This window comes from Poecilia mexicana, unplaced genomic scaffold (genome assembly GCF_051168715.1).
Source record: "Poecilia mexicana isolate PSO_F unplaced genomic scaffold, ASM5116871v1 scaffold_12, whole genome shotgun sequence".
Classification (NCBI taxonomy): domain Eukaryota; kingdom Metazoa; phylum Chordata; class Actinopteri; order Cyprinodontiformes; family Poeciliidae; genus Poecilia; species Poecilia mexicana.
The window spans coordinates 10,292,104-10,310,405 of record NW_028263381.1 but is presented as its reverse complement, the minus strand read 5'-3'; the positions used below and the strand labels follow the sequence as shown (position 1 = coordinate 10,310,405).

The window sequence follows — 18,302 nt, the reverse complement described above, 5'->3', positions numbered from 1 at the left end:
AATCTGAAATAACATTGGTCTACAATCCACGCGTGTGTGTGTGTCCTCTGCAGCCCACAGAGGTGCCCCCACAGACATCAGTCCGGGGAGGAGGAGGAGGTGCACTCAGCAGTATGCTAATGTGAAAGAGTCGCTGGAGGGCATTTAGGGTGGAGGGGGGCTGATGATGATGATGATGGTGGTGGTGGTCGGGATGTGCTGGATTGGGGGCTGGGGGTCGTGGACGGGTTGGGAGTTAGTCCATTCCGGCTTTAAACCCCCCCCCCCCCCCCCCGACTGGCGCCGAGCAGGAGGAGCGACGCAGCAGCGTTTTAACTGGAGTCTGGAAACAATCAGTCGAGGGACGGGTGTGTGTGTGTGTGTGTGTGTGTGTGTGTGAGGGGGGGGGGGGGGGGGGGGTCTATCAGAAGGACTTGTGGAAGTGACTGGCTGCCACAGTCGTATATCGTCCCCTCCCCTTCCCTCACATCTCCTCTTTCCCTTCCTTTTGTGAGCGCATGAGACCGTTTTCCAGACTCCAGGAAGTAGCCAGTTTTATCTAACCCTTTTCCATGTCAGTCCGGCTCAGGAGTCTGTCTGCAGTCTAGCCCGCAGAGAGAGAGAGAGAGAGAGAGAGAGAGAGAGAGAGAGAGAGAGAGAGAGAGAGGCTGTTTTCTGTTGCAGCATGGTTGAGCCGAGCTGTGCGCGTCTTCCTTAAAGTTGCTTGCAAACAAACCACTTCCATGTTAAAATCCCGTTTACGCACATGACGCGCAGATCCAATCACTTTACACGGAGGCGGACATAAAATACCACATTCATTTTGAGCGTTTTATTGATACATTTGAACAGTTTTTAATGGAGGGTGGAATTATAATACAACTCGCAGCTTTATACAGATTTTTTTCTTCTTTTACAAAATAACAATTTGAAAGATTTGCTGCACAACAAGAATTCTGGCATGATTCTGGATCAATTTTTAGCCCCATTTCTGGCCATGATCTGGCTTCCTGTCACAGATTGGACTTTAAAGCAACGTTTGCTCAGTTTAAACAAGGGAGACCCTTCATTAGTCTGCTTTATCCATTTGACCCCGACTGAGAATTTTTGATGCTTGCCTTAAATTTGCAGCTTTTCACAAAAACATTCTTAGATCAGGCTCAATAAAGTTCAGTTGTGTTGCCACAATCACAAGATGAATGTTTGTTCCAATACCAAGCATGGCAGTGGCAGCATAAAGCTGTGGGGCTATTTATTTATTTACCAGTGGTACTGGTGCTTTGAGAAATGAGAATAAATTAATGATTAATTATTTTAGATGTTGCAAGCTTGGACACCAGTAGATGTGCCAACAGTGATCCCAAACACAAATCAAGACCTGTTTTGGACTGGATAAGCCAGTTTAACATTAAGATAATGACCCCAAACTGAAACATACTGAAAAATTAGGCAACATGTTTGAAATTCTCTGGTAGGAAGCCAACCACTTCAAATAAACTCAAACAATTCTCCATCCAAACTATGCCAGAAGCTACAAAAATAAAAAAATAAATAAAACATGTTTTTTTTCCTCTTTAGCTTGGCAAGTGACTTTTAACCAAATATTAGTTGAGATGAATGAATACTTTTCAGTGTGTGTGCATAACTTTAATCTGGGTAGGTTATGAGAAAATACACAAGAAATGTACCCACTTCCAGTTTAGGGAAAAAATAAAATAAAATCCTTGAATTTTCACATTTTTCAATTAGTCAAGCCCTTAAAATAACTGTTTTAGGAGGATACTCCAGTGCAAGAACCTTGAAAATATCATCTTATTAATTGGACACATTTCCTTTCAAAATAAAGTTGTTTTTTTTTAATAATATCTTGAATGAAGTTCCTAAAATGTAAGATATCATCAGTTATGTTTGATTAGCTTGTTTGTTCCCATTAAACCCCAAGCAAGGCTGTAGCAGACATCAGCTCTGAATTCAGCACATATGTGCTCTTAGTCTCCTCCTCTAGCAGGAAACTTTAAACTTGCAGAATGCTTGAATGAGCTTTTTAAATCTATTAAATTGACCCGAAGAACTAATAGTATCCAGAGCATGCAGTGGGGTAAAAAGCATTACAGAGGAAAAGAGACAATTAATATTCCAGATAGGAGTTCTGGCCTTTACCAAAAAAATGTACTAGTACTCTTCACTGCTTCCATACAAGGGGTCATGCATGTGCAATTGAGTTTTACTGCCTGAACCGCTGTTCTCAAAATAGGATAAAGGCATAGGGAATGAATTTCTACAAAGATAAGAATGATGAAAATAAGACAACTTTAATTAAAAAGATAGAAGAGGATTTTTTTTTTTTTTTTTTTTTTACATCGCTTGCACATCTGATAACTTGTAAGGAAAGAGCAAGAAAACGCCCACGCTGGTAAATGTCAGCGCATAATTAAAAAAGAAAAGAAAAAGCCTGAGGTTAAAGGCAAGAAGCTGAATTTGTCTCTTTTCATTGTGTAGGGTAAAAGTGTCATCCATTTATCAACAACTCCAGTGGGAAATATACAGTTGTACACAATATGAGGAAAACCTAAGTGAGCAAGAGTCTTCATTGCTGTGGCAGGCAAGAAAAAAACCTGCCAGATTGACATTTAGTAGTGCAAAAACCTACAATTAATTAAACATAGCCGTTTAAAAAATAGGGGTGGAGGCAACGCAGCGATAAAAACAGAACATTAGAAAATACACGGAAAACATAAATTTCAAGTGAACAGCATGTCCAGGGTGGGCCTCAGCTCTTTGCCAGAGCTTTGATTTGGTACCTCTTTACTCAAAGCTGGGGACAAAACTGCTGTGGAAAACACTCAAAGCACAGTGAAGAAACCAAGCATTTGACACAAAGCAGTCTCTAAAAGTAAAAAAAAAAAAAAAAAAAGCAGAGTACTCAACTTCCTAGCCCTAAAGTATGTGCAGACATATTGAATTTTGAGGTCAGAATTGGCAGACAAACTCAAGTCTTCCAGGTTACCTTCCAGTTGGATTTTCCCAGTTTGATCATTGCATTTAAAACCCAGAGATGAAATATCCAGAAATATGTCCAACCTGGTCACCAAACACAACAGCTAGCAAATCCGACGCAGCTAACCTTAGTATGACGTCACTTCCGGATCCAAGATATCCGAGGTACACGCAGCAGAGCATGAGTTAGCGATCACTGTTCAATGTCTGTCTAGCACATTATCTACACAGCCAAATGTCATGAAATGTGAAGAATTAACAAGTAGAAGGAAGAAGAATGCTTGAAACTCTTAAGTCGATCTAGATTGTAGTTTAATTAGCTGCGAGCCCAACTGTTGACCTTGGAAGGCTAGTTATGCTTAAGGAAATTTTCTACTCTGTTCCCAAGTAAATCAGTATTTCAATAGTTGAAAAACTGTGGTTTCGGAGAATAAAAGGACTCAACGTACACGAAAAGTCTTCCCTAAGGTTTAACCAGAGGTTTGTCATTCCATGTATTGTCACCCAAGTTAAATGATATCTTGCAGACATCAAGATCATGTCAGTGTGTCTGTCTCGTCTTCACATCTTTCTTTTGTCATTCTTTTACTTCAGCCGTCCAGCCCACTGAGTCTGTTCTCATTCCAGGTCAGATCTGCAGGACTGTGGGTGGTTATGTGCCCACTCATTTTCATATTTAAAATCTTTTTGAGCGCATTTCATATTGCTATCGAGGTTGACTCCTGATCTGACCTCATCCTAAAACTGCTGAACTTACAGACCTCCCACTGTTGCAGAGGCAATCAGTCAAGTTAATGAGCTCCGAGTCACAGGGGGGGTAAGCAGCACTTTAGCAAGCCGGTCTCCAAAGTGTCCCACTTTTGATAACTCTCTGTAGAAAACTGATCTGGGTATGACCTCTGGCTCTGGAGTTACACTGCCTCCAGTCGGGGAACAGTTCAGGAGAAAGCACAGGACATGTAGAAAACATACAACCCATCCCATAATCCCATGCTTCATCCATCTTCCCATTGAAACAGAAGCAGGAAGTCGACCCTTGCTGCATACAGGAACAAGGAGAGCCATGTCACTTTGTGGAAACCTCCGTTCAACCATCTGCCGCTGCATTAATACAGCAGGTGAGGCTGGAAGCGCAGAAAGAAGGCGCTTTCAGTCTCCTTGAGCGTCCTATGTCACTGTAACCTAATGTCAGGCCTCTGCTGAAAATACAGTGCAGCATTCTTTACATCAGATCACATCCATTATATTGTCCTTGAGAGCCGGAAAATTTCAGGCAGGAAAACCATTACAGTAGAGCCAAAAGGCATGCACTTCCCAAGAGAATTGCATGCCTCTCTTTGACAGCACAGTGGGTGCCATTGTCAAAAACTTTTTTTTTTTTTTCCTTCAGACTCTTGATTTTTCAGAGTCTGCAGAGGAAGTGTTCACACTTCTGGAGAAATGATGATATTAAGCGACGCAAGACGCATTCCCGTTGACGTGTGAGGCACATTCAAAATGTTATTGAATGTTTGAGGTTGTTTCTTGGGTCTCGTTTAATGCACAGGAAAGAAAAATCATGTTCTTTGGTCAGAGTGAACAAAGAAAAGTAAGAGCAGGTGCACGTATGAACTGGGAAGAGAGAGAGACTCGTACAGGAGATCTTCCAGCTCAGAATCATCACCATGTACAACGACTCTTTAAAGAAACATGGATGAGTTGCATTTAATTTCCCCTTTGGGACCAAAGTAAGTTTGACTTTGAATTAAAATACCAAATACAGTTTTAAAGTGATCTAATTTAAGGTGAAAGAGCTATCCACACCAAACCTGAAGCTATGGGGAACATAAATGTCCACTAAACCTAAAGACAACAAATAATTCAATGCAAAGGTTGCATAAATAAAACCTCCTAGAAACAGCATGTGTTGTTCTGCAAATGGTGCAGAATTAACGTTATAATAATGAGAGACAAACACATTGATTTAACCATTTTATTGAAACTCCTATTTTTCAAAGAAAACTGACAAAATGATAGCTGAATTTGCAGTAATAAAAAGCTAATTTTCCGGTTTCCATGGCCTTAAGCCTCAAAAGCAGTGCTCACCTAGTTCCTGCCACATTTTTATTTAGTGGTCTTGAATATGCTTTTTTATATTTATATATATATATATAAAAAACCCAACATACATGGAAATAAATAACTTAAGTCTCAAGTTAAACATGCAGATAAAGTAACAAACTGAAGAGACAGTTGTAGCTATGCACAACAGGACAAGAGATGTAGTGTCTGTCCTAGTTTAAGTACTTGCCTTGGGAGACTATCCAGAAAGATGCAAATGACAAAGACTGAGTGAAGTCAGGCTGGAAGCAACGATGAAATCACATGAATCACAGTGATGCAGGAGGCTAATATTGTCTAGGGACTCGGATTAAGCTCTAATTAAACTGTACATGAACGATGGATATTACACAGCCAGGGACACTGCATATTTAATCTAAAAGTTGATAATAAATTATGTTTCTCTGACTGTTTTGAACCCAACGGCAACTTCACAAACAAACCAGTTATAAATCGCAGCTGTTCTCATGAGGGATCCAAATAACACCTAAATATATGACATTAATATTTAAAACTCAGTACATTACAACATAGTTAAGGATCTAAAGTTGCACGGTGGAAATGTGTAACATGTACGCATTGTCTGTTTTTTCCCTCAGTGACCCGTTTCTTTGAAGAATGACAAAATAAAGGGAATCCTCCATTGCCAGAAATCTGAGCGTCTTGGCCAAACAAAAACAGATATGTGCTGTTAAACAAGCATCCACTACAGAAATATATATTGGGGAACAATTGGAAGCTGCTGTGTGCACCGCTAACCAGCGCTGATGAGGCTTCACAGTGTTGAAGCAGAGCAGTTATTACAATACAAGGTTGTGCTGCATAAGAAGGAACTCCATCATGTACAAGGTTGAGGCACTTTGAAAGCAGCGTGCACATACTACAAATGGTAACACACACACACACACACACCAAAAAAAATCTCCCACACACACACATACACACTCATTAGTCCTTTTATTCTGTTTTGAACTGTGATGAAGACTGAATGTCTTTGGGGGTTATTTTCTTGATCAGCCAGAGTCCATGCTGAACAACTCGATGCCATGCGGGTTCCAGTGGAGGCCAACGCCGGAGTTGAAGACCAGCGACCAAACGTAGGGGATGAAGAAGTCTTCTGGCTGGTCTTCCTCCACGTACTTAAACTTTAGCTCTGGAAACTTCTGTTCACACAGACAAAAAAAAAAAAAAAAAAGAAAAGGAAAAGTAAGGAAATGCATGAGACTTGAAGCTGGAAAATAGTATACATCCCATCTGATTTGAGAAAATGTTAGGATTCACTAGCATTAGGTGGAGACTGCCGCTGAGGAAAGGGAGAGCTATGTGGATGGACAGATGGATAGATTGACATTGACATAAGAATGGCAAAAGGAATGGGGATAAATAAATAGATGGATGGATTAATGATCCAAACACAAGACTAAAACCACAACAAGACAAAAAAAAAAAAAAAACAGCACAATGTTATATGGAGCTTAAAAACTTGATAGCAGATGACTGAACTCTCCACTGCAGTAAGAAGTTTTAAGGTGAACAGAACTTTTTCAAGGTAAGAAAAATCATATTTTTGCCCACAGCAAGTGAAGCATGATTCATGCCAGGGTACTTTTTGATTGACACGAAACTTTCTCCGCTGAATCATCCGCACGACAGATTCAATTGTTTGCAAATGTGTGAAAAATGTCAGAGGTACAATAAATCTGTAGCTTCTGTAATTAGTTTCATAACATGTTGTGTTTTTCTATTTCCAGCACAAGCAATTATTACTTCTCTTTCAAGAAGTTGAAAAGTACAGAAAATCAAATCTTTAAAGAAATGGTTGAATTAAATCGACCAGAGAGTTGTTTGCTTGTGTGTATTAATTCGTTTTATACAAGAACAGTAGGACGCTGATGAACTCTTCATGATTGGTCAAATATTTCAGTCGGAGGAAATGTACAGATATGCAAGAAACTTTAAAGTTCAGCGAAGAACATGACGGGCCATCAAAACATTTTTTAACTTTATGTATCCATAAACACTGAAATATTAGGTGGACCGACTGGATCAGATTATGAAAAACAGAGCAAAACGGCATGCTAAGCAGTGTGCGGCAGTTTCACCCAGGCTGAAACTGATCGAGGATGCACAGACGCCTACATTTTCAGACAATCTCCACAGACTGCCAGTGTCACTGGGATAAGATGGCCAAGCAGACACAAGGGATACATTTCTGATGCGAACACCAGGATCACTCTAGGGTCAGGCTTTTCAATGTTGAAATGAGCTTTTGCAAGTCCGCTGTCATCAGATGAAGCTGAACAGTTCCTGGAAACGTTAGGGGAAGTGTGAAGAAGGTCTTAAATTGACCAACAACAATCTGCAGTTATATTAATGTTGCCCCTGCTAGTAGTCCAAGGGAGCACTTCCCTACATGCTTCATAGCATTTTGTTAACCAAGATAAATATGTAAAAGACAAAACCAAGACAGTAATGATCACAATAAAGTAAGAGCTGAATATAATATTCTGTTTTGCAAAAAAAACAAAACAAACAAAAAAAAAAACGCTGAGATCTTCTCATATGAAATGCTGTGTGATCTTTTTCCAACTCTGCCAGAAAAAAGAAGAAAAGCCCACCAAGTGGACCAAACCAAGCATCAGCCAGGCCACCTAACAGCAGGTAGGCAGCAGAAGCAGAAAGCATCAATAATACAAGGGCACCTCATTATATCTTCCCGTCTAAACATGCATGTTATGTGCACACACACAGTCCAGTAATCAGGCTGTGCTGAAAGACAGACGCTGTGCCCTTTATGTGATGGTCCCAGTTTGCTCCATTGAGTCCTGACTGCCTCTATTCACAGCAACGCTATCGGTATCATAATGACACAGACGGAGGGGCTCCGGGGTCACAGGCCATATGCCAGGCTACTGAGACTAGACCACACACACCAGAACCATTGTGACGGCCAGACACAATGCAGAAGCTGTACTATCCTCCTGGTATGTGTGTGTGTGTGTGTAGGTGACTTGTCTCAGTCTACCAACTCAGCAAATGTTCATACGACACCAACGCTGATGATTATTCAACTCCAGCTCCTTTTTTTTTGTTGCCTAAGGGATAAAAAAAATGCTCTAAACTTTTTCTTTTAATTGGAAAATTTGTTTCCCATTTTTATTTATTGATTTACATATATTACCACATGGTGACAGAAGGTTGTCAAGGAGATTAATGTCCAGATTGGATTATCGTGATATATGGATCCTGCACAGTAATGCTGATGTGCTAATTAAGATAATTAAAGCATTAATCAGCAAACATGGCTATGTCAACATACTGTCAAAATGTGTGATATTAATGCTGTTCCATCAAGCAGCATTAACTGATTAAATTTGCCCAGGGGAATATGCAGATATCTCCATATAATATACAATACTCTAATTAGCTTTATGAAGCATTTCTGATATTAGCTGAATCTACATGCTATTCTTCACCTGTTAAAATCAGTGGTTATTGAAGTGCAAAGGGGAAATTCTAGCAGACCTTCCAGTCATTGCTGAAAATGGAGCGGCGAACATTTCAGTCACTTTCAGACGATGTCAAAAGAAAATCACCAGACAGTTCCTGATGTAAATTTGCACAGCTATTGCAGATGAGGGTCATGTTAGGAGGATGTTCTGAGCGTTGTCAATCATGCACATGAGCTTTTTCTCAGTGTCGGAGCCGGTCATGAATGCTCGGGGTAGCTGTATGGTCAGTTCTGCTGATGTGTCCACGACAACAACTTCTGGTGAGGAATGTATGTACCATGAGCATCTGGTTCATCAGAGATGGGTTACCGTTTTCTGCATGAGGTGGAAGCGAGGAGTCAACAGTGAATGCACAATTCGACGAGATGCTAAAAACACAGCAACCATACAGTGGCTTGGCATGATAACTACAGTGGATTCAAGGGGACTTAGTGGTCTTGTCTAAACCACAGATGTTTCCCCAAACAACTGAAAATGCCAGCAGTAGCCTGAGAGGAAGTAAGAGTTTTTTCTTTTCTTTTTCTCAACCAGTACCTTTTATTTATGTGGCTTTTATCTCAATAGCAATAAATTAAATCTTTCTTTCTCAGGAGTAGTGCTAAGATTCATGAGCATCGAGAGGTAATGTAATTAACTGTGACATATAAAAGCAAAGAAAATGATCAGAAGCTCCTAAAACTATTCTGTTAATGCACAATGACACTTTAAAATTTCAAATATCAGTCGCTTTTTTGGGATTACTGATCATAAACACTAAGGAACATAATTTGTGGTCAAAGTCTACAATTTATTCTGTATATTAAGTAAAACCTTACCAGTACAAAACATACGTTACTGATCCTTTCTGGACTTATGGAGAATGTTTAAACCCCCATGATATGCTGAAGCTTCCCCAAGACAATCATTAAGATCAAGGAGCTGTGGGTGATGGTGGAATAGATCATTTCTTTGCGTTTTTATTGTTTAACTTTCTAAAACCAGCCTCATATTTCACAACACACACAAGAAGTCAAGAGACACTAGCTCTGCAGGATATTATAAAAAAAAACCTGTAACAAGCAACAATTTCTTTACATTTAATGAACCCATCAAGAATCCCTTGTTGAATAATGGAAGTATTTCTGCCCCCTTCTCAGCTGTTCTGTCCTCGAGAAAAAGCACAGATTGTATATCAAAAGCTACAAGATGCAGTTTGTTCGCAGTTATTTTTGTAATCAAAAGTTACATAAAGAAACACATGGGAAGTTCTGCTGTTCTTTCTGGTTCTTGAAGTCTGTCTGGTAAAAAGGTTCTCTGAAACTACAGGCAGCAGCCAAATGGCTTCAATAAAGGCTGCAAATAATGGAAACAGGTCTGGTGTCACATTAATAAAATTCAGCTAACTGGATTGATCAAGGTTTATTTCAAATTTTTATTTGACAAAAGCTGAGCAGCTGACAGGGATGTCTACAAATCTGGAGGTTGTTGTAAAATGATATGCTCTGAAAAGCTCAAATGGGGGAAACGATTACACTTAAACATATTTTCCTCAAATTATCGTTTCCCCAAGTCATGGTTTTATTGAAGGACAAAGAAAGCCAGACACATGCGAGTACCCCTTCTAGACTCTAAATACATAAAATAGAGCAAAGTAATGCCTGAGTCACAGTGGCCACTGCTCTTCCTTCTACTTCCATATAGGATGGGGATAGCTGGGGGATTTTGTGCAGTCGGAAATTTTAGATATGCAGCAAAAACATCCCTTACAGTCTGAGTGGAGAACAAGTACAGCGACCCCAACATTATTATTATTAGCCGTCCCTTATTCTGACTTCCTCTGTGAATATTTAACGTGGTTTTCTGTTGCCTTTTCTCTCTTTATCCCCTCCCCATCAGCTTCTTGTCCGGACCCACTTGGCCCGAGAGCAGATCAGTTAGTTATGGGTCCTTGCGGGTCCGGCCCTCGCCCCAGAACACAGACTGACTGGCTGGCCTCGTATCTTCACTCAGGACTCTGTGTTCCCTCTCCTCCTCTGCAGGCGGCTGTGCTGCCAGATCTTGACCAGACAGAGAAGAATCCAGCTGTGGAGCAAATATGAACCCCGAGCAAACAAACAAACAAACTCAAATGCAGGTAAAGACACAAACACTCAAAGGTTATATTCCAAATTGACTTGCTTGTGTTTGTTTTCTTTGTTTTTTTTTTCTTTTGTTTTTTTTTTATTGTTTTCTTTCCAAATCTCTCAGTCGTTTATTTTCAAAAGGACAAAAGTAACTAGATTACTGCTTGGTTTTGAAGGAAAATGTCAACCATCTGGAGGGTCCAGACGCTTGAATCATAGGGGCGGGTTAGTAATGAGGATTTGATGAAGAGCTTAATTTTAGAAAGTCTCCGATGTTTTAACGCTTGCAGTGTTTTACGCATTTGTTTTTCTAATTGTTCTGCTCCCGACACGTCGGTGTGTGGGATAGTGGCGATGAGCACCAGGTAGCTGAGGGACAGCTGGTTTTCCTGCTGCCTCACCCCTCCATCCACCGCCCCCACGAGGAGTCAGACAGTCTGCAGGCTATCAGTGCTCAATAAAGCAGATTTCAGCTGGACAGGCTAAACAACACATTCCTCGAGCCCTGCCTGCAAACACCACACGCCCCGAGACAAAACACACACAAACACAGAGGGGTCAGAGTGACAAGACGATGAGGGTCGTCTTTGGGGTATTTACACCTTCTTTAACGCATTGTCTCAGCTGGAGCTTCATTTACACGTCAACGTTTTTGTCTGAACGCTTTCAGCTCCTTCAAAAGGACCGGCCTTTTGTACTGTAGTGTCAACAGTCGTCCTTGTTGCTCACAATAACAAAGTTCTGTTTGATTAGTAAAGTCTAAAAAGAAATGGGTTTCTTAACCTCTGACTTCTGAAATGTCTCTGTCTCCACTACACATGGGCTGCTTACTGGTTTTAAAGGTTTAAAAAAAAAATGACGTGCTAAAACTTTCTGTCAATGACACAGCAAGTTTTCCACCAGTGGATGTGCACTGCCTTTCAACTGGCTCAAAGACGATAAGACCATGGTTTACATCTTTGTCAACATAATAACTGGAAACCGTTGCATATTTATAAAGGGTTATCATGCAGTGAGAATGTCATACTGGCCCAAGCCTTGCCTACACTAAGTTTTAGCACCCTCTACAATTACTGGCAACCTCAGTAAAGATGAGCAAAAAGACCTGAAATAGATTGTTGTTATGGAGACTTGGTGATCCCCAAGATGTCACCGTCTGCTGCAGTTATCCAAAGGCGTCGATTTTTACGCCACCTCAAGTGTTCAGTGAATGTATCCAGCAAAAATGCAATAAACAAGAAATTTACCCCAGGAAATGGCTCTACTTTTACATGAATGTGGAATATTTGAATGATGTTTTGTGGAAGTGTGGACCATTTTGAAACATTGTATTTTAGTCACATCAGTTTAAAAAAAAAAAGTTTAAAGCTTATACTTTACACTAGTAACTTTAACTGTAAAATATTTTAATTCATCAACATCTGGTCACAGCTGTCTGTGGTAAAAGAGGGAGTCAAAATTTAAGTAAAGGTAACATCATAGGGTTTAAAACGGTTTATGTTCTGCTGCATTGATAAATAACCACAATCCATGTTGATTATGAACAGAGTTTTAGAAATAAAGTGCTGCTGCTCCAAGTGTGTGATTAATGTTCCTTTGGGACAAGTCTCTCAGACTTGATTTATTAAATATTTGTGAATTTTAGGAATTTCCTCTGATTCAAAAGGGATTATAATGCAGATTTACTGTGTAAACGGACAACATCTTAACCCTGATGCAATGGCAGGAGCTACTACTCAGCATTAGTGATCCTGTTTTGGAGCCAACAGTGGAAACTAGGGATGTTAGGCCTAGTTTCCAAAAGTGCAAAAAACACATAATATAATGTTAATTAAAAAAAATTATAAAAAAAATTCAACAAGTTTACGCACAAACAGATGAAATCTGACATTTACCCTTCCACTCTGGCTTTCATCTTGGACTATAAACAGAAGCACATCAACTCCAGCACCTCCTCATCGGAAGTATTTACTACTGAATAGACTAGCTGTACTTGTGATTGACCGACCAAGATGAATAACATGCTCAGGCTCAATGTGTTTTCATCGGAGAATACAGAGAGTGTTCACATCTCTTTCTTCCCAACCGCCTTGAAGGCTCAACTGATTGAGTTACCAATTCTCCTCTTGCGGAGTAATTATCGACTCATTGACGATTCTGCACAACATTCGTCTAACATATGGATTTTCTTTAGATTGGGGGCTCAACAGCAGGATGAGCTCATAGGGAGAAGCAAGGCAGAAGAGGAGAGACAGTTGTTTGACTGATGGTACCATAAGACAGCATGGGCTTCTCCCAGAGGAAACATTGCCCAGATATTTCTTTCACTTCACGTCACCCAGTGGAACTGGAAAGCTTTCAGATGGCCGGAGAGTCGATGTGAAACTCAACGACACATTTGCAGTCGCTCGCTTCACACTTGGCAGTCGTGCACTCGGTTGACATGTCAAAAGAAAAACTCAAAAAACATACAAATGTAGAAGTATGAATCACATACATGTACATTTCAGCTGGTGTTTTCTACATGTGCACCGCTCTGAAGGACAGAGGAGGGTTACACACATGCATAATTCTATGGATTTATGGCTGATTGCTGCATTAATGCTTCGAGGTGCTGACTGGGAGTGAGACGGGGGAACCCACATAAACTCATGGCGACGCACCATCCCTCTTCAGTGTCGGCAAGTGAGACAAATGCCTTGCAGCCCGCCGCCAAGTATAGAACATGAAACACATGATGAAACAGGCAATTAAGAGCCTCTATGCTGGTGGGGAGTGCTGTGTGGAGACCCCTGGTTACATATTCCCTCACTGATTAATGGAGGAGCTTTGGGAGGGGAGGGGTTAGCGAACCCGCCAGGAGTGTAGGGTAACGAGGCGCAGTGGCAGATTTATGTCCCCTCCCGCTCCTCTCCCTACAATCTTATGTGTCCATGACAAAGTGCCCCCGAGCTCCCCCATCCCATATCCTTGAAATGTCATTACATGTTCACATGTAGCAGGCCAGCAGAGATGGACGGGAGATATGCATTAATGTTGATGAGAACTGGGCTTTGGTCTTTTGTCTCAGGTCTCGGTAGCCGTTTTTATCTCTTCCTTGAACCCTTCCCCATCCACTTCTAATACTTCTCCCCATTCGTCTGTGCAGACAGACTCGTGAGCAACCATGCAACAAGCAGAACCTCGCAGTCTACGGCCTGTTTACGTTACACATGTACTGCTTCATTTATCTGCAGACAGCCTTCCTTAGCAATCACCTCTGTCGTGGTGTCCTATGTGTTATCTTACCTTCAGTCTGTCTTTAGGCAAGGCCTGGGCTCCTTTCATGATGACCTCTTGAACCCTCTCCACTGACAGGTCACTTCCAGCCTGCTCCAGACGCTGACTGAAGAATCCTATCACCTAAAGTTCACGTAACAGGAGACAGACAATCAGGAACTTACTTACACTGCAGTTGTTTGGAGGGCGATGCGCAAACCACATTGTGCTTTTGAGTAGGATTCGGCAGATTTCCCATATCAAGGTTTTTACAAGTTATGGTTTTGAGAATGTCTAAAATTTTCCATCATACCATTCATACAGTTCAAAGGCATATCAATGAGAAGCGAGAGTATTTGCTAGTCAACTATGTGAAAAAAGGCTAGTATCCTTTTATCTCGCTTACATTTTTTGAATTTTCTAGTTGTAAAAAATATGAAACGTCTTGGTGTGGAAACCAAAGCAGCACTTCCCAGCACTCATTAATGTAGCACTGTTTCAAAACCACAGCTGGCTAGCCATCTGAGCAGACAGGCTGAGTAATTCCTCCAACATAAATGTGTTATCCTCTAAGTGTATTTTTATCTAATTAAGTACAAGTATCAAATAACAGATCAGTCATTATATTACTATTAGAAGAAGTATGAAAAATATTGTAGGTTCTTTATTAAATAAAAAGTTGTTAGATTATGTAATTTATGCTCTGTTTTAGTAAATACTGTGAAAATGTGAAAACTTGGTATTTTTATTAAGTCATTACACTGTGGGAATCCTATGCAGGCTGACGACCACTTGCCAGTTTGCATATAAAGACCCAGAATTAAGCAAACTTGTATATTTTGTAATTCTTAAATCAAATTTCAATGTTTCCAAAACGCAAATGCAACTGTGAGCTGCCCAGATTCTCAGTATGAGAAATTAGAAGCTTCCAGAATTAAAGATCTAAACATCAAGGCAATGAATATCTTCGTGGAAGCACTGTTCAGCAGTTATTACTCTAATTTTTCTTGTCAATACTTCTCGTGCCACAAAGCACACAAACACAATTAGATTAAATGTTGTTTATTGTGTCTTCCTGATTGAGAAGCCTTGAGGACTTATTTATCACACCGCCTGGACACCAATCTGTAAATTGTCTCTACGGTGTGTCATGTTGTAGAGAGAAATCTGACCCCATTCAGGTTACTTCACTTGATGAAGTGGCCAATCTTGCATGTGTAGTGCTAGTAATGTAATGCATGTGCACTTCTGCTTTCTTGTAGGTCTGTCCTACTGAAACAGTGACTTACACGACCTTACAACAAACCACGACTGAATGACAACCCTGCTTCCTTAACAAAATAATGAAACTAATGGCATGATCAATTTAGTATTAAAAATATGACACATCTAAGTCTTATTTCATCTACGGGTTCAGGAACAAAAATGTTTCCACACTGTGCAGGACTACAGAAGATGCATTTGGCACCAAATAATAAATAACAGTAGCTGGGAAAAGTAAAAAAATAAGAGGTTAAAAGGCAAAATTCAAAACTACATGAATGCTGTTTTTGTTAAATGGGATCTGATTCAAATTCAACACATGATTTCAGCATTTTTTTTTTAATCACACTTAGAAAAAGCCCAGCAGCAAAGCTTAAATTATTTGATGCCCTTTGGGTTTACACTCGAGCAGGAAATTGAGGAAAGCACATTTTGTGTTTCTACTGCTGGGCTGGATGTGCCTCTGGGGAAATGTTTGAAAATTAAAAAAAAAAAAAAATCCTCAGTATTACCAATTCTTCTTTTTATGCCCCTTCTTTGTCACCAACAGCAGGAAAAAAAATGCCTCCTCAGGCAACATTTTCTCTGCTAATGCTCAACAGTTGCTTTATAAAATTCAACACTACTGCAGGATGAGTGTAGTGTGCGTCTCAATCTAATACTAATCTTTTCATTAACTCTGAAGGCCTCTCATATGGGCTTAATTTAGAATAGCAAAGAAACAGCCTCTCATCCTGGATCTCATGCTAGCACACATGAATTTGCAAGCACGAGGAAAGCTTCAGAGAATAGCCTGAGGGAAGTGGTCTGAACCAAGGGTTCCTAGCAGGCGTGCCTCCCTCATACTTATGGATAACGGCGAACCCCAGGGTGATGCATGCAGCAACCACATGCAGATAGAGCAGAAAGCTTTACTTCCTTGCCTAGATGGCTGCCACAGATATAAAACACAGCTCTGGATTATGTTCTTTATCTTTATTCACCCACACTCAATAATTTTTAAGAGACAAAGCCTCTCAACACACCAGAACTGATTAATTCAGGGTGTTTCACATGCTGTAGGCTCCGTGTTGCCCATGCAGTTTGCACATGTTTCAGTTCAGAGACTTTCTTAAGGATGCAGAAGACAAATCTACGTCCTTCATCCACAGCTCCTTAAATCTAAATACATGTGCTTCTTGAACTTTTTCACATTTTGTCACAGTACCATAGCACACTTTAATGTAATTCATTGGCATTTTATTCGTGCCATATGCTTTCCTTTATTAGGACAGCTCTGCCTTATATTCGTCATCAACTTTGTTCAATAATGTTCTCCAACTAGGTGACATCTGAAGGCTAATGGCTGTATTGAGTTTTATTCAGGGTATCCAAGTAAAGGAGGCTGAGCGTGGACACCAGACTTGAAAACATATATTTTAATTTCCTTCACTTTATAATGTTGTGCTCTGTGTTAGGATACGTTAAATGAAATCCCCCCAAAAGATATGGGAATTTATCGCTGTAATGAAATGATTATTTGTGATAAAAAGATTTTTAAAATAATCACTAGCTAATTCAGTAATCGATTCATCGTTAACTGGAGTAAACAGACTCAAAAAAGGTCATTTGCTGGAAGACCAACATACTGAGAATAGTAATAAAGCCAAAACTGTACAAAAATATATTCATTTTGCATCAAAGATAAAAAAAAAAATAATAAAAAAACATAACCCTTATTTGAGTATGTTCTACCCAAAACTCCTCAAGTGGCAAAGTTCTTGCTTCACCTGGTTCAAATTCAACCAAGAAAATCTCCTATTAAGCAACTTTTGATATGCAATCATTAATTGGTAAATGTCAAATGTTAAGTCAAGCAGAAAGGGCTGAGATTTTCACATGTTAATGTTAGAAGTATTTTTTTTAGCTGCAGATGCATCCTTCGCTACAAATGACCGAGCGCATCCTAAAGGAATTCTACTGCGTTTTAGACAGGAACTGAATTGTTTATTTGTATCTTTCACATATTTCTAGTATTGTATATAAAAAAGGCTCAAGTGGTTAAATGAAAAATATTTGCAGAATGGGGCAATTTTTTTTTAACTCAATCATCAGAATAACTGATATAATAATCAATTATTAAAATAAACGTTAGTTAGATGAGCCAAAAATCTTACATCAAACAAATCAGACACTGTTCATTTTCAGTAACTGACCGTGTCGAGGTTCTGCATGATGTCCTGGAAGGATGGGTGGGACCTGAACTGCTCGAAGAGCTCCCTCTTGTAAAGCAGCGCGTACACCAGGTTGGGATTATGGTGCAGGGAGTTGCAGAGGCAGGAGTTGATGATTTCCAGCATCATGCGGATCACCTCCTCAATCACATTCAGGTCCTGCGCCTTGGGGGGGAGGATGTAAAGGTTAATTGGCTTCACAATACAGTGGTTTTACTTATTATTGCGTCTTTAAATGGTTGCCTCTTGGTGAAGGGTGGGTGAAAAAAGGTGGAGGAAAATGGCAGAGGGAGGGAACGAGGGATGAAGATAAACACGGAGGAATGTCAGCTTAGAAGTAAGATGAGTCTTAGGCAGGGACAGAGAGGTGATCTTATAAGCCACAGGTCACGACATGGTCGGCTTTCCCATGGGGGACTGAGAAGTGTCACTAATGATGGATGACAGTGAAGGAGGAGAGGCTGGTGAGAACAAGAGAAGAAAAAGCATGGAGCTAAGTGGATGACTCAGAGGGATTATTTACAAAGTTCCTCAAGCAAAGCAGGCTCGCAGCCAAAAATCAAGACAACTGAGGAGTTCAAGAAGAAGGATGGAGCCAGAAGAAACAACACATCCGACAACTGAAGATAGAGAGACGGTCACGACTAAGCAGCATTTTGTCTTTCAGAAACCAGAACTCGGATATTAACAATATGTCAGCTGGAAGTCGGAAAAACGCAAGTCGGGGGTCCAAATAGTTGTGTTAATCAAACCACTTTCAGCAACAAAAGCCATGCACGGCATAAAACGGCGGTCTTCACTGCCTCTCCACTGCCTGTTTTAAATGTTTTCCGGCTTGAACAGAACTTTTTTTTTTTTAAATGTCAATAGGCTGTTTT

The 18,302-nt window shown here is 40.2% G+C and overlaps 1 protein-coding gene across 4 annotated transcripts in view; it reads right to left on the bottom strand.

The window, feature by feature from the left end:
* Nucleotides 1-4,934: 4,934 nt before the first annotated feature.
* The window catches only part of dym (dymeclin), a 51,820-nt gene continuing 38,452 nt past the window's right edge, over nt 4,935-18,302 (bottom strand). For 3 of the 4 annotated variants that reach the window (XM_014988584.2, XM_014988585.2, XM_088010897.1), the window contains exons 15-17: nt 17,407-17,589; nt 13,979-14,092; nt 4,935-6,239 (exon numbers count right to left, since the gene is read on the bottom strand). In XM_014988584.2, coding sequence (XP_014844070.2) covers nt 6,090-6,239; nt 13,979-14,092; nt 17,407-17,589 — 447 coding nt within the window. In that variant the 3' untranslated portion in view covers nt 4,935-6,089. Of the gene's footprint in view, nt 6,240-9,123; nt 10,650-13,978; nt 14,093-17,406; nt 17,590-18,302 lie in introns of those variants that run through there. The other variant, XM_088010898.1, reaches the window with a different exon arrangement.